The sequence below is a fragment of the Pezoporus wallicus genome, unplaced genomic scaffold (assembly GCF_028554395.1).
Source record: "Pezoporus wallicus isolate ANWC-B61680 ecotype Strahan unplaced genomic scaffold, APGP_CSIRO_Pwel_v1 contig_11829, whole genome shotgun sequence".
Lineage (NCBI taxonomy): Eukaryota > Metazoa > Chordata > Aves > Psittaciformes > Psittacidae > Pezoporus > Pezoporus wallicus.
The window spans coordinates 930869-956456 of NW_026635494.1; the positions used below are offsets into that span (position 1 = coordinate 930869).

The 25588-nt window shown below is 44.6% G+C and overlaps 1 protein-coding gene across 3 annotated transcripts in view; it reads left to right on the forward strand.

The window, feature by feature from the left end:
- Positions 1-5153: 5153 nt before the first annotated feature.
- The window catches only part of ARHGEF12 (Rho guanine nucleotide exchange factor 12), a 70379-nt gene continuing 49944 nt past the window's right edge, over positions 5154-25588 (forward strand). For 2 of the 3 annotated variants that reach the window (XM_057433278.1, XM_057433288.1), the window contains exon 1: positions 5154-5338. In XM_057433278.1, coding sequence (XP_057289261.1) covers positions 5307-5338 — 32 coding nt within the window. In that variant the 5' untranslated portion in view covers positions 5154-5306. Of the gene's footprint in view, positions 5339-24448; positions 24811-25588 lie in introns of those variants that run through there. The other variant, XM_057433296.1, reaches the window with a different exon arrangement.

Sequence of the window (25588 nt, forward strand, 5' to 3'; positions counted from 1 at the left end):
GCATTTCTTCACTAAGGTTTGTTCCCAGGCTTTTCATGTGCCTATCCTCAGGCAACTCATGGAGTTTCCTTTGTTTTCCATGCTGTGTATGCTAAAGGAGAAGGTTCTCCTGTCTTTCCGCTTTTCCCTTCCCAAGACAGGTTCAATACGTGCTCTTCTAAATCCACATAAAAGAAGGTGTTGGCTTTTACTGCCTTTGTCCTGTTTCCCTCAGTTCCAGGGGGAGTTTGGCAGCTGGTGACTTGGAAGCATAAGGGGTCTTTGGCAAAAAACTTTTAAGACTGAACCGAATAGATACGGAAAAGCTTTTGCAAAGTAAAAGCTGTTTGTTGGTAGCCAGTTCTGTATGGGAAGCAGAAGGTTTCTGTGGCTTCTCAAATGCCTCAAAGTAGAGGTTTTCAGCAATGCTTGTGTTGCGGTGGTGTTTGAATTGTGTATTGTGTCAGAAGGTTCAGATCTGTTCAGTGTAACTGATAATCCTCAGATGCGATGAGAAATAATGTTATTCTCCATCTCTTTAGGTCTTTCCCTCATAGCACAGACCTTTCTTTTTATAAGCCCACCTTGAATCAGAGGACATTGATTCTAGCAGAGAGCAAGAAGGAAACTCATGGCAGAATGTACAGCAGCTTCATTTGTCTTTACAAAGGTAGCTCCTTTAATTATGTTGATATGGAAAGAAAGCTTAGTGCTATAAAAATGCTCACTGCAATGTGGATTATCCAGGTTTAGGAACTGTAATAAGCACTCACAGTAGAAGCTCTGATAGATTAGGCTATCTGTGTCCTAACAGTCATCAAAGCATTGCATTTGTGTCCGGGTGACTTAAAAGTATAGAACAAACCCTGTATGGGTTTCCAGCATTGGCAGTGAACTGAGAATGAGCTACCTGTCTGTATGTAGAAAATCATATGCCTGTTTTAAGGTGTGAGATGGCAGACATCCATCGGTGGCTATTGAACTGGCCATATTGGTTTCTGAAGCAGGTTGCATCCACATAATAGAGAAGCTGGTTAGCATCAGCCCAGCACCTCTAAAATGCAGTAGATAGCCAAGCAGATAGTCTGGATTTGATTCAGAATATCATTACTCACTTCAGCTCCCTCAAAGGTAGAATCTCAGCAAATAATGAAATCCCACAGATATTCTCAGCTGGCTCAGAGAGATCTCATACCAGAGCGGCTCTCTGAGTTCCCAGGGATGAAAGGATGCTGAACTAAGAGGCAGCCATTAGTGCTTAAGTGAGGTTGATTGGTTGGAACTGCTGGGCACTACAAAAGGTCAGTAGGGCAGGAAGGTTTAAGTTGTGCTTAGCTTGAGAGCAGAACCAGGTTTACCCCAGTCTTGACACAAGGTCAGGGTCCTGTTCATTTTCCAGGAGTCACAAATTCATATGCACATCTGGGAAAGGAGCTGTCTGTTAGCCTTTCCTCTCCAGCTGTGCAAGGCATGAAGGTTGGCTGTTGCCTTCTGCAAGCAACTGACTTCTTTTTGCCAGAACTGAGTTGGCACAGCAATTTATGGTAAGTTTGAATAACAGTCCAAAATAGTGGTGCATTCTGTCACTGATTTTACATTGATTACTTGCCAGTAGCAGAACTTAAAAGATATTATCCATAAATAATGATTAGTGAACCCCAGCTAATAGCACATCATACTTGACTTTAAGCGCACAGTTCTACAAAGCTAGCTGCTCTTTACTGGAGGTCTGCAGGAGATCTATTGCACCCACAGGTAACTTGCTCCAATGGCTCCTATCTGAAACGATGTGAAGGGGCCGGGGTGCCTCAGAGGTGCCGCACAAGGCTTTGCCAGCAGATGGCAACAGCTCCTCAGCGAGCACAGCTGGAAAACAGCAAGAAGAACCTCAGTGAAGCCTTTCCCTCTAAGCCTGCGTTTACAGGAGTCCCATATAAGGCACCTCCAGGGAATCTGCCCTTTTGGTGCCATCTTTTAAGGAAAACCAAGAAGCTTCACTTCACAGGAGGCAGCCTTCTTTGATTCAGGGTCCTCCTTACTTGAGCTGCTTGGGTGGTAAAAACCAGACTGGTGGGGACACTGGGGCTTTCCTTGGTGACACAGACTGGTGAGGTTAATGCGCAGGTTCCACTTCGAGATCTATGTCTGTGTGACAGTACTACATGTCAATTCAGGCTAAGTGATGACTTTAGAGCCTATCCCCACCCCCCAGTTTTAATTGCAGGGTGTAATTGCTTATTGATTTCCCCACCTGGGACTTCACACTGTAAAATTGCCCAAGCAGAAGTATCATCAATAGGCCTCTATATTAACAGCATTTGCAGAAAAGAGAAGCAGTTGTTATTCCAGAGTCTACTTTTGAATTGTTTTATTAATGCCTTTTTATTGTTGCATTAAACGTTGAAATGCGAGTGCAGTGCATTAGGAGCAATAGTTAACCTATTGGGCCATTATGGCATAGGGGTTTAATGTTTCCTTTTTGTCACTGGTGTCGTTTTGAGTGATGCTTCTTTTGACAGTGCTGAGCAAATTAATGACAAATGTTAATCACTGCCACTGCACTGAATTTGATATCAATTTACTGCAGCAGGGCACAAGTTTCCTTCGTGCTTCTATATTTCATTTTCTGTTAGGTCTTCCTCCAGCTAATTGTTGTTGTCATTATGTTGTCATGCACAATAAAACATAATTAAAGTAATAAAAAAGCATCCAGCCCTAATATGCAAGTGAAACCATCCCATAAAACAGAAGGCCTTCCAGGAGCTTTCCTTTCTCAAGGCACAGTACTTTATGTTCCCCAAGTTAAAAGCAGGGAGGGATTTATGGCAGAGAAGATGCAATAAAAAGATATATAATACATATAAATAGATGGGAGTATTAAGTCAGAATGAGAGGCAGTAATGGCTGCATGTCGTGCACTCCCAAGCCTCTATCTTTCTCAAAAGGAAACCAAAAGAGGGAGTGCACATATCCTGTGTATGTATGTCAAGCATCATGTAGAAAATGATTCCATCCCACGCTTCCCCCTTTGCACTGGAGTTCAGCAAACCAACAAATTCTTCAGGCTATCAGTCAGTCTCCTGGCTTCCTCATTCACACTCCCTCCACTCCAAGGAGGAAAACGCTTTATGTTGGAGAGCACCGGGGTCCTGAGCATAGCTGCAAGCAAGACATTGGTCCTGTGTGCTCAGTGATGTGTCTGGTTCTGTTTTCTGAAGCCTGTTTTTCAGACTCTGTGTCGTGTCTTTGAGGAAGTACAGCAAGGTAAGATTAATTACAGGGAAGGAGGGTGGTGTTCTGTGTGATTGGGATTAGCTAATAAGATTAGTTTGGTCTGCTGGCATTTGGTAGGAAAGGCTGATGTTCCGCAAGTTCCTCTGCCCGGGTATTAATGCTCATCCTCTGTGGCGGCAGAGCCATCCTGCTCTCCATTCCACTCCTCAGTACTTGTGAGCTCTTCAGTATGGAAGCTTCCTGAAGTTGCAGTATATAGCTGTTACTCCTGAGTGTTTCAGAACAGGAGTGCCCGACTGGAATCTTATTTATGCCCTTGTGTTGGCAACGAGATTTTGGGATTAGGTCATGCACCTCGAACTTGGCCTCTGAGCTGCTGAGATTCGCTTCCTGCCTTGTGTGCACTGCAGGAAGCAGGCTCTGCTGTTCAAACACATGTACGGTCCGGATAGGTGCTTCTGTCCAGAGCTGTGTTGTGTATGGCACGAACAGCAGGGAGTTACAGCACAGTCACTTACCTTCCTAGCAAGGGAAAGCCAGACATTGACACTGACATGTTTAGATGCTGTCTAGCAGGTATGGCAATGTGCAGTTTCATCCCTCCCTGTCGGAGGGGGGATTTTACGTTTAAGGGAGCAGGAACACCTCTTTCTGATCCCGGATTCCTGCTGACCTTCACGGGTGAGAAAAATTCCCCGCAGAGATGCGTTGTGGGAATGCCGGGAACGTGAGATTTGGGACGGCGCTGGGAAAGGCCTGGCAGCGAACAGTCGGTGGCTACCCGAGACTCGAAGTTAACGTATTAACTTGATGTTCAGTGTCTTCCTGTTCTAAGTTCCTTCGGTGTCCGACTTTCCACCCGGCACAGGCACTCCCTGCCCCTAAGAGCTTGTGACAAGACAAAACAGGGCTGGAGATGGAGCTCCGGGAAGGAAGGGAAGCGGAGAGGGAGGCTGTTCGGCTGGGTTACAGCAGGCCGGAGGAGGAGTTGCTGCTCCTATGGGATGGGAAGCGAGGGAAACATCCCGCTGGCCTGGAAGAGGCTGCGCGGGGAAGGGGCAGGATGAAGAGGAGGGCGGCCTGCTGCCGGCGGAAGGATACGGCGGGCGGGGCGGGCTGAAGCTGGGCCCGGCTCGGCGCAGGCTCCGGGGGAAGCGCCGCTCCCGCCTCGCAGCAGCGCAGCTGGCCCGGAACCGGGCTGGGAGGAGCGGAACGAAGCGGAGCAGCGGCAGGAGCGGGTCGCGTCGCCAGCGCTCGCCGAGGAACTTTGCCCCGAACCGGGCTGAGCCCGAGCCCGAGCCCCGCGGCGGAGCGCACCGAGCTCGCCCGGGGCCTTGCCGGCAGGCCGGGCCGCCGCGCTCCGCTCTAGCTCGGGCCGAAGACGGGACAGGAGGAGCGGCGGGGCATGGACCTGCGGGCCTAAAGGCGGCGGAGGCGGGGGCCGCCCTTCCCGACCCCCCTGCGGGCGAGGCGGGCGGGGGGTCGGGGCGGGCCGGCAGCGGGACATGGGCCCCTGCGCGGCCGTACTCAGGACACCGGCAAGCGGCGGGGCGCGCCGCCCGGCCCCCGCGGGCGAGAGGCCGTGAAGAGCGGCGGGGAGCGGGCACCCGGTCCTGCCGAGAGCGAGCCGGGGAGCGCCGCAGCAGCCGGCCCGGCCCCGGACCGCCCTGCGCGGACCCCGGGAGTTCCCCTCCGCGTCGAGGCTCCGGAGCGGCGAGGATTGGCTGCTTCGGAAGACTTTGTGGGCACGCGTTACTTTTGCCTTCTCGTTGGGCTTCAGGGAGCATCGAAGGGAAGAGCTGCTTGTTTGCCTTTGCCTTTTTCCTCTTGAACATCCCCCACGCCCCGCTTCCGTGGTCTGGATATTCTGAGGGACTGCAAGAAGAAAGAGTTTTGCGGTTGTTTTGGTTTGTTGCTTTTTTTTGTTTCTCCTCCCTGCCGTCCTTGAACTGAGTTTGTCCTCTGTGCATGCCTCTTCTGGAGCAAGGCTGGATCTTGAGCCTCAGTGCATGTGAGGGGCAAAGCCTCGTTAATATTCCTGCGGTAACTGTAAGATGTAAAGTGGATAATACGACTTCTTGCCAAAGGCTCCAATGAGTGGCACACAGTCCACAATCACGGACAGGTCAGTATAAGATGAATTTTCTTCTTTAATCTTGTCATTCATGAAATGTAGCATCTTCCCAGAGCTCCTGTACTTTGCCTTCTGACTGCAATGACAGCATAACAGATAGGATCCGAAAAGCAGGGATTAAATCAGAGTTTCGGTGAATCGGGACATAACCCAGGGTAGCTGAGTGTCAAGGTTAACTTTGAAACGGGAGTACTTCAAGTCCAACAGCTTTCAAGCCTACTAGGCTTTGTGACAACCAGACGTTGCAATTCAGCTTCCAGAAAGGGCTGGTGCTGGGAGGAACACCAAAAGCGAGAAGTTAAAGATTGACAAGAGTTTAGGCTACAGCCTGAATCTGCTATAGAAGAAGCCTTTGCTTCTCGTTAGGTCAAGCACGGTGGCCTGCCAAAGAGAGGTCACTTCAGGTGAGGGCAGGAGGGGTAGTTGAGGAGCAGGAATGTCTGCTGGTATCTACCTTCGCAGTAACCTGTTCCTTGCTTTAGATAAACCTGCTCCGGCCTCTGGGCTTCTCTGCAGGTGCTGCCATGTGCATTTCATTACCAGGCTGGGGTTCTATGGGGGGCTGCTTCAGAGGCAGGAGGAAAAATGTGTTTTCTCTTGCGAGATTGAGCAAGTCAAGTAGGAAATCTCTTATATGTGCTTTTGAGACAGAAAGACGGAATTAATCATAGAATCGTTAGGGTTGGAAAGGACCTTGATATCATCTAGTTCCAACCCCCCTGCCATGGGCAGGGACGCCTCACGCTAAATCATATCACCCAAAATTAATGTCTTTGATTATGTTCTTTTTTATGTTTTATTGTGTTTATTGTGAATTATGTTATTAATGTATTATGTTGTTATTGTGAGTATTTGGTGATTATGGTGTGAATGTGTGTGACAAAGGCCTCCCTGCTTTGGCCTTTCATGACAGATACAAGTGGTTCTGGCACAGGAGAGAAGCCAGGGCAGGGACAGAGAGGTGATGCTTTTGGGTGCCTGAAATCACCTTGTAGACTCCGAGTGTGGGCAGGAAAGAGCACAAGTATAGTCTTTTCTTGCAGTTAGGCATTTTCATGACTCTACAGTTATTAACAGACAGACAGTACAGTGCCTGAGTGGTGTGAAAGGCCTCTACCACAGCTCAAAATCATGTAGTCTGTATTTATGGCTGTGCTGCTCATAGAGTACCAAGTCTTTGCAATGAATTGTATAGCGTAATTGAAGTAGCAGAAGAAAACTCCTAACTTCTTCTTTTGCAGTGCATGTCCATCCAGTTCTTCTGTACCAGACAAGACGGTGACAGTAAAAAGGAGGTGGCTTTTCAGTGGCTTTGTGAGAATTTTGCCCTGTGCTTAAGGGTCTGTGTCTTATGGCAGGTTGCACGATATCGGAAGGAATGACAGGATCCCCTACCTAGAAGCAGTTGGGCAAAGCATGGAAAGGAAAAACATGAGGACAGGGAATTTAATTTGCTTCTTAGTAATACAAACTGCTTTCCATTATTGAATTGGAACAGCCAAGTTGAAAATGTAGCAGCGACAAAAAAAGGTCTCATTTCCTTTTGCTTTTAGTCATGTCAGGAGGATGTTTCTCTTCGGTTCACTGAGGGTTTGGTTCAAAAGACCTGTCTCCACAGCCCTCAGTTGGAGCTTTCAGGGGTGTGTGATGGTTGGGGGAATGCAGAGAAGCAGGGCCTGGTCTTGCCACTTCTCTTCACCTCTGGCCAGAAGGAACCCCAGCTTTGGGGCGTGAAGGGAATTCAGTTGTTGTGGCCCGTTTATTCCCTGGCTGAACCTTTCAGCAGAGCGCCGGATGTGGTGGTGATGTGTGTTCTCATCCTGCGGACATCTGCTTACTCGTGTCTGGAGCGAGGCCGCTCCTCTTTATCTACAGCATTGTGCAGGATCTGGAGGGAGTGGCTTTCGGTCCCTGTTGTCCTAGCAGTATGTTGGTCCAAAGCTTCCTTTCCCATTAGGCCTAAGAAGCCTCTGTATTGCCTCTTTAAATCCAGCTCTTGAGCCTGGAATGTAAAGCAGGTGCAATATAAATAAGGTCGGTGCTTCTAGTGTCATTAGATCTACATGGTATCAATCACATGACATGTTCAGTTCTGTCTGTATTTATCAGTGACTTTCTTTGCTGGGATCAAGTTGGGAACTGCTTTAAAGCAGAAAACCTGGCTTGCATCTCTGCCAAATGGTATTATGGAATATAACAGGGTAGCATAGGCCTGCATTTTTCTCCATATTAGCTTTACATATTTGCATTCTACGTATGTGTAAGTGCTTAAATCCCTGTTACAGACAGCAAATATTTCCATTTCTGTCCCTTCAGTTTAAGATGGAAATCATACCATGTGTTTTTAAAGCTGTTTCACATTTCCCTTGACCAGGTTGCACTTGGCCCATCCTTTACATGTTTTGTCTTTTATGTTCTTGTTGGTGATAGCATGTACGGCATAGAAGCATATATAAATCAGAGGATGTGTATGAATGGCCATTCCTAGTGCTGTTCTGCAGCCAGTATGATGGCCAGTTCATATCTTGTGTGTCTGGCATTATTTTCTCCATGGACCAAAGCTTAATTAGTTAATTTTGATAATGGTTATGCTTCATCCCTGAGTTGGATTCTGTTACCCGGCTGCCTCATGAAGCAACATCATTTCCTTGCATCTTTTTCCTCCAAAGACTGAATGAGGAAATACCAGGTAATAAAAAAAGGTGTAACAGATGTCAAGACTTCTTAACAGTTTTCTAAGAGTGTAATGAATGTTCAGCAGAGTTACTGAAGAAGCATCTGACATGTGCCATTCCCAATCAGCTACTTAGCACTAGGAGAAACTAGAAGAAAGATTATCTTGCATTGTAGTACTTGGGGTTTAGAAATTCATAGGCAAAAAGTGGTCCAGGATAGCCATGGTGTCCTGCATAGCTTCTGATGGAATGGGACACTAGGAACTCCAAGCAGTGAGATTGATTTCCCCCTTCTTTCCTTCAGGATGTTCTTTTACTTTGTCAGCTGCTGCTTTTCATAATCCTGCTGCCCAGTGGACCCTATCAAACAATTCATCTTCAGCCTTATTACTCTGCCACTTTATGTTCGTAAACATTTATACCCTCTTAATTTAATCCTCTCTTAGTTATGCTGTAGTTGTTTAGGGGCCACCTTAGGTGGCATTTATCTTGGTTAACTCACTAAGTCTTTGAGGTAGACGTCTCTGTCTGAGCTGTTTGTCTAGAATGCGTTTGTAGTTTTAATGGAAGAAAATAGGCACATCTGGGGGACCATTTATTATTCTAAAGTAGGTATCTAAAGTTAGTGAAGTGAATGACAAAATGCCTGCTTGGCTTTACCTCTGGATTTAGGTGATACTTGCCATTATCTTTTAGCCTGAAAATATCTAGTGTAGTTCTGCCTCAGATTCCTGCCTAGTTACTACTGCTGGATCGGACAGACGTTGCTGGATGCTGTCAGTGTGAGGGGTTTTGCAAGGGGGAAGTTGGACTGCAGGGAGCATCTGAGCTGAGCTTCGGGACCTCACTGGGTGGCTGGTATGGCAGAGGAGGTGTTTTCCTGTTCCTTCTGAGCGACTGCATGCGAGTGCCCACATTGACTCCCCTTAGAGCTGTTCTGGCCCGGAGCGCTGGGGCAGGCTGCTGGCTTTGGGCGTTGCTCTGCTCTGCCGTTTGTGGCAGGCGACACATGGCTGAACGAGATAAGGGGTTTATTCTTTGCAAGGACATGCTGGAGCTGGGATGAAATTCGGCCATTTGCAGGCTCTGGTTGGCCACGAAGGGATGATCAGAACTCTGCTGTATCCTGTTATGACACTAAAGAAACATTTGTGTGCGAGTAATTTTTTGTGTGTCTCCCAGTTAACTGTATTTTTCTTCCTGTAACCATTCCAAACACGCTGCAGAGTTGAGCAATTGCATGGCTACAGGACTAGCTTTATGCTGCTTTCTGTTTATTAAAGCACAAGAAAAGAATGGAGGCTCTTGCTGCCTTTTGTAGTACCTTGTTGGGGAACTGACTCTTCCTATGCAGTTGCTTGCAAATGAGTTTTATTTATAACAGTGCTGTAGTTTCTGTTGCTATGACTGGAAAACAGGAGAGGTAGAATTTACACATAATTACCCTTGAGAGGTTTTAATTGCTCATTTGCTCCTGACTTGGTACCAGAATAGACCCTAACTGTTCCTTATCTGCTTAGATGCACTTTCCCTGTCTTTGGCTGGCTGTAAGTCCCTGTACTAACTGGGGCTTCTTTAACTATATGGTGAGAAGAAAAGGTTTATTTTTTCCAGCAGGGTAAGGATAAGAACTTCATAGAAAGTCACACCTTAGTGTTACTGAGTAACTAGATGTTGTTATCGCACATTCATTTAATTAGTAGAGTTTGTAAGGTCTAATATTTACGTGGGCTGCAGCACAGTGTCTGTTTCAAGAGACCAAAAAGCGTTAGAGTCGTCGAGGCAAGTCTTGTGCTTTCCAGTGCTGTGCCTTTACTGTGTTTGCAAATCAGTAGTTGACGCAGTCTGTGCATAAATTCACTTTTGTGTTTTGCTTTTATTGAAGCTGTCAGAAGAGAGCACTGTCTGTGATGTTTACTGTTGGCTAGGAAGCAAATGCTCCCAGTTCATGCTGCATAGTTTATTAGGGCTTTTACTGGAGACAGAAGTTGAGGTGAGCTTGATTTTCTAGTTTTGAATAGAGCTGTGGGCGTCATGATTATTTGGGTGGAGGCAGGAGTGATATTTCATCTGTTAGCCCAATTGTATAATTCTTCCTCTGCACATAACTCCTGTTATGGCATTTATTAGTGTTTCGAATGGATAGATTAGGAACAGTACTGGGATGTAGGCTACTTCAGTTTTAGACTTAGCAAAAACCTTGGCCACATCCACCCCTCCCCTTTGCTCCTGTGCACGATTGTTTGCACATTGGAGTGCTTTCAGGTCACTGCTCGGTTTAGGTAATGCCTGCTGCTGTCCTGTTTAGAGGTGCCTGAGAAGAACCATGCATCTTACCCTTGGAGCAGGAGTTGCTGAGGTTACTGGTGAGCTTTGTGGGTGTTCAGTCGTGATCTTCTCAGACGAGTCTTTATAAAGCTGGCTTCTGTATTGATGACACAAGAAGAGTTTCTTGGTCCTTGAGGGGGACAGCATTAAACACAGTCTTTCTAATGGAAATCAGAGTAGTCTTCTGTTTGTCCTCAGAACTATTCTTCACCGTATAAAAGTAGTGATTTGGGCACTGAAGGTTATTTGTCAGCCTGTTTGTGAAGGTAGTGTAGAGTGTTCGTGTATTTGCCAGGGAAAGTGGTACAGACACCTGGACCAGTTATTTTACAGATTTGATGACTGTATCCCAGCATCTTTTGGTTATTTCAAGAAGTGAGGTCGCCTGCTGAATTCATGCCTTAAGTGTTTTGTGTGGATCCTGTGCAGTGAGTAGCTTCAATGCCTGCCTCCGTTACAATCATCAGCCCCCACCCTGGCCAGCCCAATGCTATAGCTTGTAGTTATGCAAAGTGCCTCAAAGAGGAGCAGTGTTTGCTTTGGTCTGGAGACTGAATTCTCCACTTAAACCTCTAGGTGGTCCTTCTGGGTCACTGGGGAAGTATGTTGGCTGTGCTGCTTGAAAGATAAGCTTAGGCTCTTGCTTTCAAGGCTTTATCCTCCATGTTTCTCATTGAATACCTCTTCCTTCCCTCAGAAAATTAGCAGTAGGAGACTTAATAACAAATCCCATTTGTATTATCCTTGAGTTTTTAGACTGAATGATGTGAGATGCTAATAAAATGGTTCTTACAGCATTCCTAAGGCTCTGCAAATACTCCTCTGCCTAAGCACTCTCCCTACTTTCACTTTAGTCCCGGGATTTTATCTACTTTGGGATAACTAGATCTTCCTTGTGTAAGAGATGTCAGTACACCAAGAGAAAATGGACTTGCATGCATGCTTTCTGGTAGGTGATCTGATGTTCTGTTTTGTGGCCCTGTTCTGGATGATTATTAGGTTCAAGGAACAGAAGTGTTAGTTCATGTCTCAGCTTGATTAAACTAAGGGTCAGGAGTGTGAATGTAGATAATGCCTTAACATCAGAAGAGAGGACTCAAAATAAGGACCGGGGAAACAGTAGCAAAGTAATTGGTAAAATGAAAAGAGATGTAAAACATGCAATGTTTGATCACGAATGTACAAGGGATAAAATACAAGGCAGGATACATACAAAATAGGAGCATAGGAGCATCACACTTGGAAAAAGGCAGGAAAAAACAAGGTTTACTCATTTCTCTTTTGAAAGAAAACATGTAAAAATAAATACATTGAAAATGACAGGAAAAAGCAGTGTCCTTATGTTTCAGATGTAAGCGTGAGTATAAATAGCCAAACCAAAACAAACAGTGCTCAGACTCTGACATTCACTAATCGTCTGCTAAACATCACTTATGCTTTGTTATTCCTCTGCATCCTCTCCTTGAGTATTGTGTCTGTTTGACTTCTGAGACCAATGGGCAGGAACCCTTTCTTGCCTAGTTGCCCCAGTCTGATGGTAAATAAGAAGCATTGCTGTTTACATTTGTGGCAAACACTTAAATATTATCTTTGTGGCTATTTTAAGCTTTGTTTTGACAACACTGGAACTTCTGGGCTCTGAGCTCTCAGTTGGTAAGGTACTTCATTAAACTGCTCTGGCGCTGGAAAAGCAAATGGATGCTGTCCTTCCTGAGCCATAGCATGCAAGTTACTGTACCTGAAGTGATTTGAATGTCAGCTGTCTGGATCATTGTCATATTAGTCACTTGGATACTGTCAAATGTCCTGCTGAAGATAGGCAGCATCCCTTGCAGGACCGGCATGCTAACAGTCTGTGCTGTCCTGGAAGTGGCACTGGGGTTGCAGTGCATCTATGGGCTCAGAAACACTAAACCTGTCATGATCTGGGAACAGGGCTATGGATTGAACTGTGTGAATTGAGCAGAAGTGGCTCTAAAGAAGCGTTGCAGTGTCGATGCTAGAAACCTAAGAGAGAATCTCCACATTATGGGAGTTCTCCATAGCTCACAGTTGGTGCAGGAAATGTGTATGCAAGGGCAAGACTCAGACTGGTTTGCATCTGCTCCTGAGCACTTGAAATACATACTGGAAGTCTTGAGAGAGACTGATGGAAATCTGAATTTTATCCAAGAGCCGTTCCTCCTTGAAGCCATGAGCAGCAGCACAACTATTCCTGTTGATGTGAGAAGCTGATCTGGAATTTATTTGCAGGCTGTGAATCCTGGTTTATGGTGTCACAAGCAATCATTTTAGCAAGAGCTTGGGTGACTTCCCAAGAGGAAGCAGTAATCTACGGAGAGTTAGATACTCTTATATGGAGTCCTGAGTGAACTGGAGTGCTGGAAGGGGATTGGGAAGCCTAGGTGGGACCTGACTTGACCTGAGCAAGCATTTCCCAGTGTGGAGGAAAAGACCCATCTATTTAATGAAGCACTAGACTGATCCGAGACAGGTACAGGATTCTGAGTCCACCACTCCCATAAACATACAAGCTTCAACTTGCAGGCTTACCTAAAGTATCTGATGGCTGCTTGAAAGTCTTTTTATGCTGTTACGATAGTGGCTGTTAGTGTAGCTTATTGGCAGCACATCAGACAAGGCGTCTCCTCTCAGTACTCCCGTGGCACAGAGGCACCATTGCATGCTCCTGTTTGTGCCCAGATGCAAAGAGGGTTCTGATGAGTAGGCTGAGATCAAAGCTACCAGAAAAGTGTTGGATAAAGAGGAAAAGAAGAGAATTGAAGGAGGGAAGCTTAAATGAGCGAGGGGGAAAAAAAGGAAGTAGGAAAAAGCTGCAGTGTAAGACATGAGAGAGTCAATAGGAAATGAGTGAGAGAGAGAGAGAAATGGGAGAGGTGGTGGCAACTGCCAGATAGGAGAGAGGTTTCCTGTCTGCCAACGCGCTCTGAAGGCACACGTCAGCTGTGACGGACTAAAACCCTGACAAGCCAGGGCTACAACTGTCTTGAGCTTTCAGTGGAGGACTGAAGGTACCCATTTGGTGTCTGGGAGTAGCTGTTTCTTGAGGAGGCTGTGCAGATACTGTTTGGGACCAGGAAGTTCTTTCAGCTGTTGAAATGCCTTCTAACATTTTACTGTGGTTTGAGTGACAGCAAGTCCCATACAGCAGTATTAGAGCCACGATGATAGTGATTCCTGGTCTTGTGTTAGGTGGCCTTCGAAGTTGGTGCTTGCAAGTAAGAAAATAGTGTGGTTTTGTGAGCTGTGTTGGTAAGATGGTTTTTGCACCTTTTGACTAAATGTTATGGGATGTCCCAAATAAGCTGTTCTTTTCAGATAGTTTCTGGGTTTAAAACAGTGATTTTTTTTCCCCACTGCTGCAGACTGCTCTGTAGTCATCTCGCCTAGCTTAGGCAGTGTTAACAACTCAGTCAAACAACTAACAACCAAGTTAACAACTTTGGATGTTCAGGGGGAGCTGTAATAGAGAGAAGGGGAATTTCGATGAAGTGAACTCCCCAAGTGTAAGGGAGGGTGGGAAATGATGGTTTATCAGAAATACTTGCATGTCAAGGCTGTAAGTTCTTAGCTGAGAGATCTCACAGCGATGAAGTGCAGCTCTGCAGTTGGCAATTTGTTCTTGTTGTCTGTTGAGAGGCACAAAATGATAGGTTGTGGTTTGCCCTGCGTAGTCCCTGCGGTTTCAGTAGCGGAAGTGGTTCATGTGGGTGCAGATCTCATCTTAGCCAACCGACAAGCTCAATCATTTTGGCTGGTGAAGGTGGTGTGGGGATACTGCAGAGAGAGCCGTTTGGAATTGTTGTGGGATTTGCTTTGTTGGGAGGATGCGTCAAAGTCTGCAGGGCACTGGTAAAACAAATACCTTTGTCACGGTCTTCTCTACCCTTGAATTATAACAGAACCATCAGTAGTAGATGAAAATGTCTTGCAGGAGTTCAGGAATGGGTATATGACCTAAAAGAACTTTCCTCTGTTACAATCTCATGGAGTCACTTCAGTAGCGAGTGTCTTGGTTTGAGAATACTTCATGGTTGGTAAGTATAATGCTGCCAAGCACTGCAGCCCTTTGAGCAATACTGAAAGCCCCGAGTTCTACACTCGGATATGTCAGGTCTATGAAGTTATGTAAAATATTCAGCCCACTCACATTATGGAAATCGTGGTGAGAATAAAACCCTGTAATACTCGGGGGAAGAAGGAAAAGGGGGGAAAAAACCCAAACAAAAGGCAAGCAGATTCCTCTGTTCTTCCAGTGTGGAAGATGCAGGAATGTTGGTGATAGCTTTAAATGCTAGAGGGTTGTTTAGTTTGGAAGTTAACCAGTGCAACTTCAGCTGTATGTATTGCATAGCAAACCTTGACCTTCTCTCCCCTTTCCTTTTAGTTGACGACTTATCAGGTTTTACACTCGTCAGTGAGACATTAACTGTATTTTTCGGTGTCTGCACCTGCTCACCCACGCCTTTGACTCCCACTCCATCCATGGGGTATCTGGCTGGGTTCTGGCCCTTGTAAGCCAGTCACATGGTCCCCTGGTTTAGGCCAGAAAAACACTTCTTTCCTGGTAATGTGAAACGTGCCTGCCTGGTTGTGAGAGGCAGTGATGCTGCCTGGTGGGTGCCAGGCGGAGGGGAAGAGTCCCTGCGGTCTCATGGTGGCTTGTCTTGACAGTTAACACCAGCCTTCCTGGAGGAAGCTTTTTTCTGCAGGAGAATTCCTGGGTCACGCGTGAAGCAGATAATGAAGTTTAGCTGGAAGGGGGAGAGGAAGTAGCCTTGCCAACAGGTTTGAGTTTTGGGCAGCCTGCAAATCCAAGTCGTCTTGATGGAATTGAGCCAGATAGAGAGAACCTGCCCCTTTCCCCTTTTCCCTTCCCTTTTTTTTTCCTGGTAACTTTTATATCCTCATGGCTCTGCAGGTACTGGGAGGCTGCTTCACTGAGCCTGCCTGCAGTGACAAGAACACCACAGTAGCTTGGAGCATGCTGAAAATCTTGCTCCATCTGTTGCTCCTCGCATACAGAGAAAATGGCTCCTTCAGATCTATAACATGCTTCTTGGTATATTGATGGGGTTTGATCATTTCTTGCATTAGAAAACGGCTGCAGAAGCTCACTGAGGTTTGTAATTGGTTGTGAGGACAGGCACACGCTTCAAACAAGGACTGTTCTGTTCAGGGGCCTTGTTTGTTTAAATCCCCACGTGAAATCTCTTCAGCTTCTTCTCAAAGTTGTATTTGGATCAGTTTGCCAGGGTAGTAAATTTGAAATACAACGATTAGCTGTATGGCAAGGAGAAGCCTACTCAAATATCTGGGACCTCAAAATGGAAAGCTTGTTTCCTGTGGGATTTGAAGAAATGCTTGCTCAGTCATGGTAAAACCAGCAGCATTCCTGAAGGTGGTCGCGTGCTCCGAGCGCTGCATCCTCCCTTTGTCTCTGGTACCTCTCCAGCTGTGCGTGCACTGGGTATAGATGTCAGGCTGCATGAGTCTGGCACAGGAATAACAGATCTGTGGGGCAGCCCTTTGTCAGTGACAAATACTTCGGTTGTCACCGTGGCCCCAGGATCTGTTTCTCATTGGCAGTCAACCCAATTCAGTTGCGTGATAATGTGTAGGAAGAAATGCCCAGTAGCAAATGAATTTTGTCTTGTAAGATTGCAAGCCATCTGTACTCTTCCCCCTCCTCTCTCTTTTCCATCACGTGGAGATGTTTGCTTTAGATTAAAGCACTTCTGTTGGTTGGCATCCTGGTGGTTTCCATGCTGATTACGCATATTCCATTTCAGAACCCCAGAAGGCAGAAAACACCTTGGGAGAAATTGCCTTACTGCGTGCTGTTCACAAGTATCAAGATGACCCTCTTTCCCTTCCTGATTTAATGCACTGAGTACAGTGACAAGTACTTAATATCTCCGTTTGCAGGTTTCTTACACATCATTTGTTACTTAAACTCAGCTGTTGGTTGTGGTGATAACACCACATTTTGTTTAATCCTGCGAGGATGTTTGACTGTGGACAACTGCTGATGGGTAGTGAACGTGTTCAGTTAAGACAGTGTAGTGGAAATTGGAGAGGGAGGTCTGTATACTGGCATTTGGAGCATGCCTTGATACAACATTGAGGGAGTTGTGGCTTCTTCCGAGCGTGGAGGACTGTCTGATCCAGCTGATGAGAAGTACAAGTAAATTCAAGTTTTTATAGGTAAGCTGCATGCATTCTCTGTTGAAATGGAGATGATAATACTTATTTCTGTATACTTGACCATCAAATCTTGTCTGAAAAGCAGCTGCAATTACTGTGTACTAATTTGCCTGGTTTTAGCAATATTGCCCCTCCAGAAGCTAAAGCAGGGACTGTCTTTTGGGGCTCCAGCCATGCTCAGCTTGTGAGGAAATACACCATCATAATTACACAGGTATAACCAGCTGTGTGAATGCTCTTGTTCTGGACGGTTGAAGTAAGAGGCAGATGCGCTGGTGTAGCTGCAATGCTAAAGCTTTAGCTAAAACCTTTAGTTTCTCATTGCCCACCTCCTGACCTCTCACATGGCTTTGATATTAGTGTGCTGTAAAGCATCATGATTGCTGGGAAGGGGGAGATGGAGAGCCCTGGAAAAGATTGTCGATTATGCATTGGCTTGAGGGCAAAGGAGAAATGTCAATAGTACAGACTCTGAAATTAATTCTAGGGGAGGTAACACAAACGGGTGTTTGACTCGTAGACAATGTCTGGAAACACTGGGAACTCTCAATACCAATGGTCGTATGTTCCTTGTTGCACTGAAGCGATGAGGGGATGCAAGTATGTTCTAGTGCATTAAAGGAATGGATTTCTGCATTTTCAGAGGCTGGGGCTATGCTTACAGGTACTGCTACCTTGCTGCTTTCAGAATTTGGGAATGTAAGGCTACAGATGCGGGATACATCTGTATTCCACATCAGATCAGTATCTATAGCAGTAATGATAAAGCTGGTACTGATTTGCTTATGGGGTCAACATTTGATGCACATCATGTCCTTTAATTATTTTATGTTTAACGTACTGTAAAGCTGGGCTGGGATGATGGATACAGTGAGTTGAGAGCATCCTGCAGAATCCCCTGGAAAGGCTAAGTAAAACTGTCCCTGCATGCACAGTTCTCGATACCTACTGAGCAGTGGGTAGAGGTTTTTTAAGCCTGAAAGTAGTTTATTGCTGAAAATGTCCAGCTTTAGAGTGTACCATAACAAGGTATTGAGTGCTGAAACAGTGTTCCTGGTCTTTGAATTATGGCCCAATTTTAACAACGATGTTCAGCAGTTTGTTATGAATGAAGTAGATTTTGCCCTAGAAAATGGAGCATCCTTGCTCTCATTTTTCTCTCTTTACAAATTGTCAGCTATACAGTAATTACTTGTCTCTCTTTTGTATGCTGCTTTGGCACTGCCTCAAGTTTGAATTTAGTGATTGGCATAAATACCGTATTTTGGAGCTGGTTTGGGGGGCTGCCTCTTTCCTTCTTGCTTTCTTCCTCTTTTTTCCGTAGCAGTCTTACTGGAATCTCTTGAACTTACTTCAATGACAGGATGAGCAAAACATTTATTTAGATAGGCTGTTCTGAACCGTTTAATGCCTTCTAAAATTGTTCATGGTAAAAGATGAAGGAAGGAAACAGTATGACCTTTTAAACGAAGCTCCTTATATCCTATTTTCCTATGCCAGAAGTCAGCCCAGACAATGAGAGACTGAAAGCATTTGGGTTCTCTTTCAAAAAGGTTCTTTCACTTCTTGCTGTGACGGATAGGTGGTTGGTTTTGATGTGTCACAGACTGAGCAGACTTCACAGCTGGGTTTTACTGAGTGTCCATATTTGTACCTAGAACTTGCTTGCTTTAATTACTGCCTATAGCTAATTGTCCGATAGCAGAAAATGGTGGGTCGTTCTGTGACGTTTCCCTTTGGTGAGCACATTCTTCACTTCAGTAATACATACTATCAGTAAATGCTTACAATTAACAATTGAGCTTCAGGTTTTAATGACTTCAGGGTTCTCTTCTTTTGAAGATGATTGTTTTAAGCGCTGCTTTTTGCTTAGGGTTAATGCAGCCATGCATTAAAAGCAGACAGATAGGGTTCAGTCTTGTAATGATTGACTCTGTAATGTGGGTTGCCAGTCTAATCCTAACTTGTGCTGATATGTGCTTTTTAGCCAGCTGGCTGGAGCCTGGAAAGTGGGTTTTGTTCTGAGGGAAGCTGGGGGTTTTGTGTGGTGAATCATTCAGTGAGGTGTATAAGAAATCTGGTTCTATCTCAAGCAGTAGAGAGCTGTTACATTTTCTTACCCTCTGCCCCATGGTTTGTGTTTGCCCACCCTGCTCAGTTTATCACTTTCATGTCTAAATCATCCTTGCTTTTTCCCTTGTGGATAGTACTTCTCTGAGGCTTGTCCTACATTTGATTTGGTATCCTCTTATTTCTTCTCTGTTAGTTTTTAATTCATATTTTGCCCGGCATTCTGCAGATGCTGTCCCTTGAGTTTCACATAGTGACTGCTGACTCTGTGCCCAATGGGGGTATTTCTTAGGGGGTCCTTGTCTGGTGTCTAGGATCCTAAAAGCATTTGGTTACTCTCGTGTAGTTATAATGCTCTGAAACCAGAAAACTTGCAGGTCTTGTGGCTTACATGTCCATTGCTAGCACTCAAGTTTAGCTTTCCTTCCCAAGTATGTTATATATGCCAAGTATCTGTACCTCATAGAGTGCCACGCAGACTTCTCTTATTAGTCTTTTGAAAAGGAATTATGGTGGTGATTTAAGATTGAATGGCTGAATGCTGCTCAAATAATCTGGATAGTCTTTCTATTTCAACAATTGTTGAGCTACTTTTTCACTGCAAGAATAATTTCCTGTTTCTGTTTCCTAGTTTTCAAACGAAGTTCCAGTAATTTAAGGCACGTTTCTAAGCAGCTAAAATAATGAAGAGTTGGTGTATTTGGAGCAGTGTTTTAATACAATTATTACTTTATCTGACGTAAGCTCTCCTTAAATCATCTACTGTGACTTGCAGAAATTCCTAAGAGGAAGCTTCTGTATCTTTAACTTCCTCTGCCCATTATGTAATGCACCATACTTCAGATAGTGAAATGAAATACTAACTCGTGTATTCATCGAGTTGTCTTCTGTTTCCCATCCAGCAGGCAAACAGAAGATTTAATAGTCGTATGGTGCTTGCGATCGCTGGCATTTCGGGCCAGTAGAAGTTTATGAAAGAAGGCAATCTGTGCTGTGAAGGCAGAGAGGGTGAGCTTACCCACTGCGCATGGCAGAAAGGAATCGTCTGCAGGCGGTGGAGCAAGTGTGGGTGACAGCTGCAGGTCGGGCAGTGTTTGTGTGCTGCTGCGGTCAGAAGCTGCATTGGAGGATCAGTATCAGTTCTGTAAAGACAGAAGGTCAAAGACCAAGATGTGTCTTAAAGCAAAAACGTACATGATTTGAAAATAAGGCAGCATAGGCATAGGGATAAAAGAACAGGTATAGTTTACAGCTCTCTTGGTGATAAGGGTGAAGTGCTGATGCTAATGAAGCAAGAGAGTTCTGACCTTTTTTTAGGGGGGAGGACACTCACTGTACTTTCCTAAAGAGAAGTTCAGTGCCTGCAACATCCTTGTGACTTCTCAGTAGGTATCTGCATTCTAAATAGCAGCCTGCTCTTTTTGGACTTGAAAACAGCCGGATGTTTCTCAGATGGCTGAAAGATGCAGGTCAGCCTAGGTGATGCAGGATGCAAGAACCTCTGAGTTCTTGCAGTAGCTTGTTGAAATATGTCTGATTTCTTGCCTATCTTCTTCTCTGTACTGTTATATTTACTTTCTCTCTCAAAATGCATAGGAGTCTTGTTAGTTCCCACTTATTTAAGATGCTTGGGATGGATTTTGTGGCTTTGTGTAAAATATGAGAAATTAACATCCTGAGCTCATAGAATGAAAGGGAGAGAATGAGGGTCACTGCTTATAACATACGGCTCTATAAAGTATTAAGGAACTCTGATGGGGGAATAACCTTTCTGCTTCTTGTTTGTGATTTTAGGGGCTGAGGAAGTGCATTGGCAAGCTTTTGGTATACTGATGTAACGTGTTATAATGTTAGATACTCATTGACAAAAAATGCATGTATCCCCCTATCCCACATCCTATTTCAGACTGGATTTCTTCATCCTTGCCACTTCGAACTTCCCCCAGATTGTGAGATTTGCCTCTTCAGTTGAGCTGCAAATGGGGTGCTCAGTGTTTGGTGTGTTAAAGCCTTAGGTTTTGTTGCAGAAATTCAACCAGCAGCGGTAGTGATCAGATGCAGGACTCTTCTTGCTGCTCCATGTATTTTTTTCACAGGGGTGTGGGCTCCTATCCTCGGGGACCACTTCGCTTCCGCTCTATGGAGCTCTGGGAAGCTGTTCTTTTCCCATGCCTGGCTCCTTATTGGGGTAAAGGTCTGTGAATTCTGCATAAATATTTACCATATCCCAGCCTAACCAGCTGAGAGCTGCTAGTACTGTTACTGAGCAAGAAGTTGCTTGCAGGGCATGTGGTTTGTATATGGGCAAGAAGCAAAGCGTTCCTTAATCAGTAGAGTGCAAGGGAGGGAACAGGGACCAGGATTGTGGGCACTTGAGGAGGAACGATGGAACAGAGAGATTGGAAAATTCTGGAAAGTGAAACCTGAAATACGCAGGCTTGTAACTTGTGGTGTGGTAATTCAGAAGCACTGATTTGGTTTAATTGTCTCACATCTTCTTATGCTACTTCTAAAAGGACAGATCTGGCTCCGTAAGGAGCAGTTATCTACTGACTTTTTTACCATCTTTCCTGTGCTCTTAGGAGAGATGTCACTTTCCACATCATTAAAAAAGAAATCTCTTTTGTGTGTTTTCTTCCCTAATGCTCCTTTCCTTCCATCGTCCAGGACTGCAGAAATCCCTGTGCATTTTTAACATAGCGACACTACAGTCCTACTTCTATCTTTGCTACCTCTAATTTCTTCTCAAAACCTGGTTGCACCAGGCTTGCTTTTTTTTGGTCAAAGATTTAGTGTTATTATTATTTTCCTCCAGATTGTTTTCTTCTTACGTCCTGTGGCTGAGCGAGTACCGAGGGAAGGAAATCTGGGAAAGCAGAGTAGGAAGCAAGATATAAGCTTCCATTCCTGGATCTCTCTTGTTTTTACACTGTTTCCTGGCAGCTGCATTGGTTTGTACTTGAAAGGAATGCATTGTGCTGCTTTTTTCCCAAAAGCTGGAGAAAAAATGTTAATAAAAATTACTCCTTAAAAACTGTAAGTTTTATTATGTGCATAAGCAAAAAAAAAAACCTGCCTTCAGAAGTCAGGTCTTACATGACTGGTCTGTGTAGTCCTGCAGCGATCACACTGGATAATAAACCTGTTAAAAATCAGTTATTTATATACCCTTCCCCATCGTAAGTAAGAATTCTTTGCCTCAAGTCGTGATGCATAGCACCTTTGTGATATTTTGAGTCTGGGCATAATAAGCTTCAAAAGGTGGCTGCTGTTTTAGCAAGCAATGGTCTTTCAGCAGTTCAGTATGTAAGGAAAGAAGCAATCAGGACTGGCCCTGCTTACTTACGCTGGAGCCTTCCATATGGCTTTTTTGCAGTGTGAAAGAAATCTTAGAGCAAGAAATGAACAAATGGAACAGGCTCCAGAGTTCATTCTCATTGTACTTTTCCATAAGTGCTGTTGCCGTACCCTGTGCTTAAATCCCTTTTTCTACTTGATGCTTTTCCCGATAGACTGAAGTTTCATTTGGATTCCTCAGAGTGTTTTTGACTTTGGAATAATGACGAGAAGGCTGCAATATCTATTTCTGGAGCTTTAAGAGTGTTTCATGGTACAAATGCATTTCTTTTTCCAAGTGGTGATGCCAGGAAGAGATTTTTTTTGTTGAAGGGGGATTGAAAATGTCCCCTTCATAACCCAGCCTTCAAGCGTATTCCTGTTGCTGTCCTCCATTTCTTCGCTGACCTCAGAGGTTTCAAATGAAGTATTTTACATGCAAATTGCAAGAGAGGATTTTGAGTTTTTCGGGGATATAATAAGGAATCTTCTACAGTGTTTGCTCTTATGATTAGAGAGCAACTTAGATATTCTCAACTCATGGTATTTCCCTCCACGAGGGCAATATGCAGTGTTATTGAAGGGTAAACTGAGGCACACAGCTAGGGAACGTGGATTTCTGTGGAGAGGGGCAGATCTGGGTCTGACCATCCCTTCCAAGCACTGCTTGTTGGAACGTGCTGTTTGGACTGCTGAAGTTGGTAAAGTTCCTCTGTGCAATGAAGGAAATGGGAAACAACAGTGTTTTAAGTAAAATGTAGTTTAGTAAAGTAAGGATATTGGCCTGCTCATCATGTATTATCACATAATACACTGTGTATCGCTTCATAGAGGAGCATTAGGAAATACTTGGTTTTAAAATGTGATCCAGGTTTAAAAATATCTCTGTTTTGACACCCTCTTTATGCCTTAGCACTGGCTGCTCGGTGCACGTGATTCTCACTCGGGCATGAATAAACTGGGTATGAAGCTCTGCTCTGGGATTTGCAACGACTTTTCCCTTGCTTCCTTAACTCTTTGTGATTCCATGTTGGCTTAAGGAAAGTACTGGTCTTATTTCTTGTTTTCCTCCTGTCCTTTGGGTCGTATACCAGGACTCTGTAAGGAAGGGCTGTGCTGGCCTGTGAGTATCGGAGTAGCTGGCTATGTACTGGGCTTTTTGCTTTCCTCTGGTTACCATTTTCTTTTTGAGAGCCTACATTTTCTTTTTGGATTTGTGAAATTCCTAGAAAATGAGGAGTTGGGCAAACCTTTCAAAATACAGACCAATGAAATGCAGCTTCCCACTATTTAGAAAATGATAATGCATGCCACTGGAAAAGATAGAAGCATGGAAAATACAAGCTCTAGCTGGGAAATTATGGCATGCTTAGAACCATGGAGCGCAGAGATATAGGGGTAGGAGCTGATTTCTTTGGCTTCCTGTCTGCTGTGTAATTGTAGCCTTGATGCAGTTGTGGCTTGGAGATTATATTTGGTACCAGCACGCATTGGACTGGGAAGCACAGAAGTTGTGGTGAGTGTAAGTCTAAAATATTTGGTCATGAGAACTAAGGAAATGCAAAAGAAAGTAACTGCTATTAATACATTAAGTGATTTGCTGCAGTTTTATCTTTGATAGGCCCCATGATTTTTTGGGGGGGGAAAGAGTAATTTTCTGAAGAATGGTAATTGAAATCACCAAAAATTATATTGGCAGAGTTGGAGAGCTTTTATGGCAAAGGCTAAAATAGAGATCTTACTTTCTGTCTCCTCCTGCTGTATGTGCAGGCTGGGATGCTTGTTAATGGAGAGTCAGGCATTGCAGTGCCTGGGGCATGGTTAGAGCCCTGGGAAGATTTACATTAATCAAACACAAACAGACAGTGTAGCGTGAAGAAATTTCTATCCCGCTAGCACTGCTCACCAACTTAATTAGGTTATTGGGGCAGAAAAAGAAAACAGCCCCTTCACCCTCCAATCCTTCTTCCCCAGGGCTTGACCAGTCAGACAAGCTGGAAGAGCAGTAAGCTCCTTGCCCCCCTGTTTTGACCTCCCACTTTCTTTCCCCGGCTGACAGAAAGAGGCATGCTTTCATTCTCACCCTCTTTCCTGCCCTCTTCTCTCCTAAAACAATTCAGAGGCTCTGTTTCTCTGAGCCTGTGTGCTTTTCAGGTGCCGCCGTGGTCGGGTGTTTTCAGGATGTCTGAAAACAAAATACATTATGTGGCAGAGTGTAACAGGCTGGAAGTGGATCGAAGGAGAAAAATCTCTCTGCCCTATGCCTCTCCTTTGTTCGTGTGTCTTGTGTGATGCAGTTTCTTTGATCAGTGATCCCATTTAATAACATGCATGCACATGCATATGTGTATATAGACATATACATACATATAGTACATACAGAATGTAGATATCTGTGTATTGTGTGTGCATAAATACATATATAGGCATATATTGTTCTGTCCCTCAGGAGAGTTGGAAATGCTAGATTTCAGAATCCTAGCTCTCCTCTAATTTCTCGTTGTATGCAGTCTCCCATATATGCATATGTGGGATGTACGTGGATGCTGTTATCTGTGCGTCCATTAGCAGCGCAGCTTTGGGCCACAGCTGATGGTGGTTGGGAGGAGGTGGGAGAAAAGAGGTGGAGTTTCTTCCCTTCCCTCAAGTGGCCAGTGAAACAATCAGGCAGATGCCTCTCAAGGACATCGGATAAGCGTGAAAAAAAGAGAAAGGTTCCAAGAGGGGTAGCTTGAACTCCTTGGAGAGGACTTGGTCTCAGTGTACTCCCCCTGGAAATGGGCCTTTGGCATCTCCCTGTTCAGATGACTTTGTCTTGTGAAACAGGTAATATCTGTCTTTGTTCCTACTCTGTGACTTAGAAATATACTGAAAGATCAGAAAATAGCTTCCTTTAATGCAGGGAAGAGAAAAAAGGTTTTTCCTTTAGTATGTGTTGGTAAAAGGGTGGGGGGGGAATGTTATTCTTATTTTTTTCTCTTTTAATAGCTGCTATGTGAACCTTTGTTACTCTTCTATATTTTCATTGTAAAAACAGACAATTAAATATGCTTGCTGCAGAAATCTGTGCCTTGGTATTTCAGCTCAAGAACAAAGGTTTTGACAGCTAGGAAAGATGCCTCAGATGTAGATGCTGGCAGCATTACCTTCTTTCCATTTCCCAACGCTGAATTGCATACCAGCATGTTAGCAGAACCTTCTCACCAGCTTTTGCAGTCTAAATGAATGTGATTTTCAATGATCTGATATTTTTATGCGTGTTGATGTTAAATTACCCATTAGTGTTCAAGAAACCATCTTGGAGTGTTTTCAGTGGTGTTTTCTTCCTGAATATGTTTTTCACTGATCAAATCTCCTCCTTCCCCCCCCCCCCCCCCTTTATTTTATTCTAAAGTATTCTAAAGATTAAGCAAATTGTATCAGTAGAGGGTAGTCATAATGATGGTCTGCACGGTACTGTTGGTGCAGAACTGAGACAGCGTAAACCTAGGGATAGCCATTGAGAGACTTCTCTGTATTTGCAGTAGTTTCTGCTAATGTTGGGTATGAGGATTAAATGTAGAAGGGCTGCGAGATGCTGGTTGCTGCTGGGGAATTTGGTTTT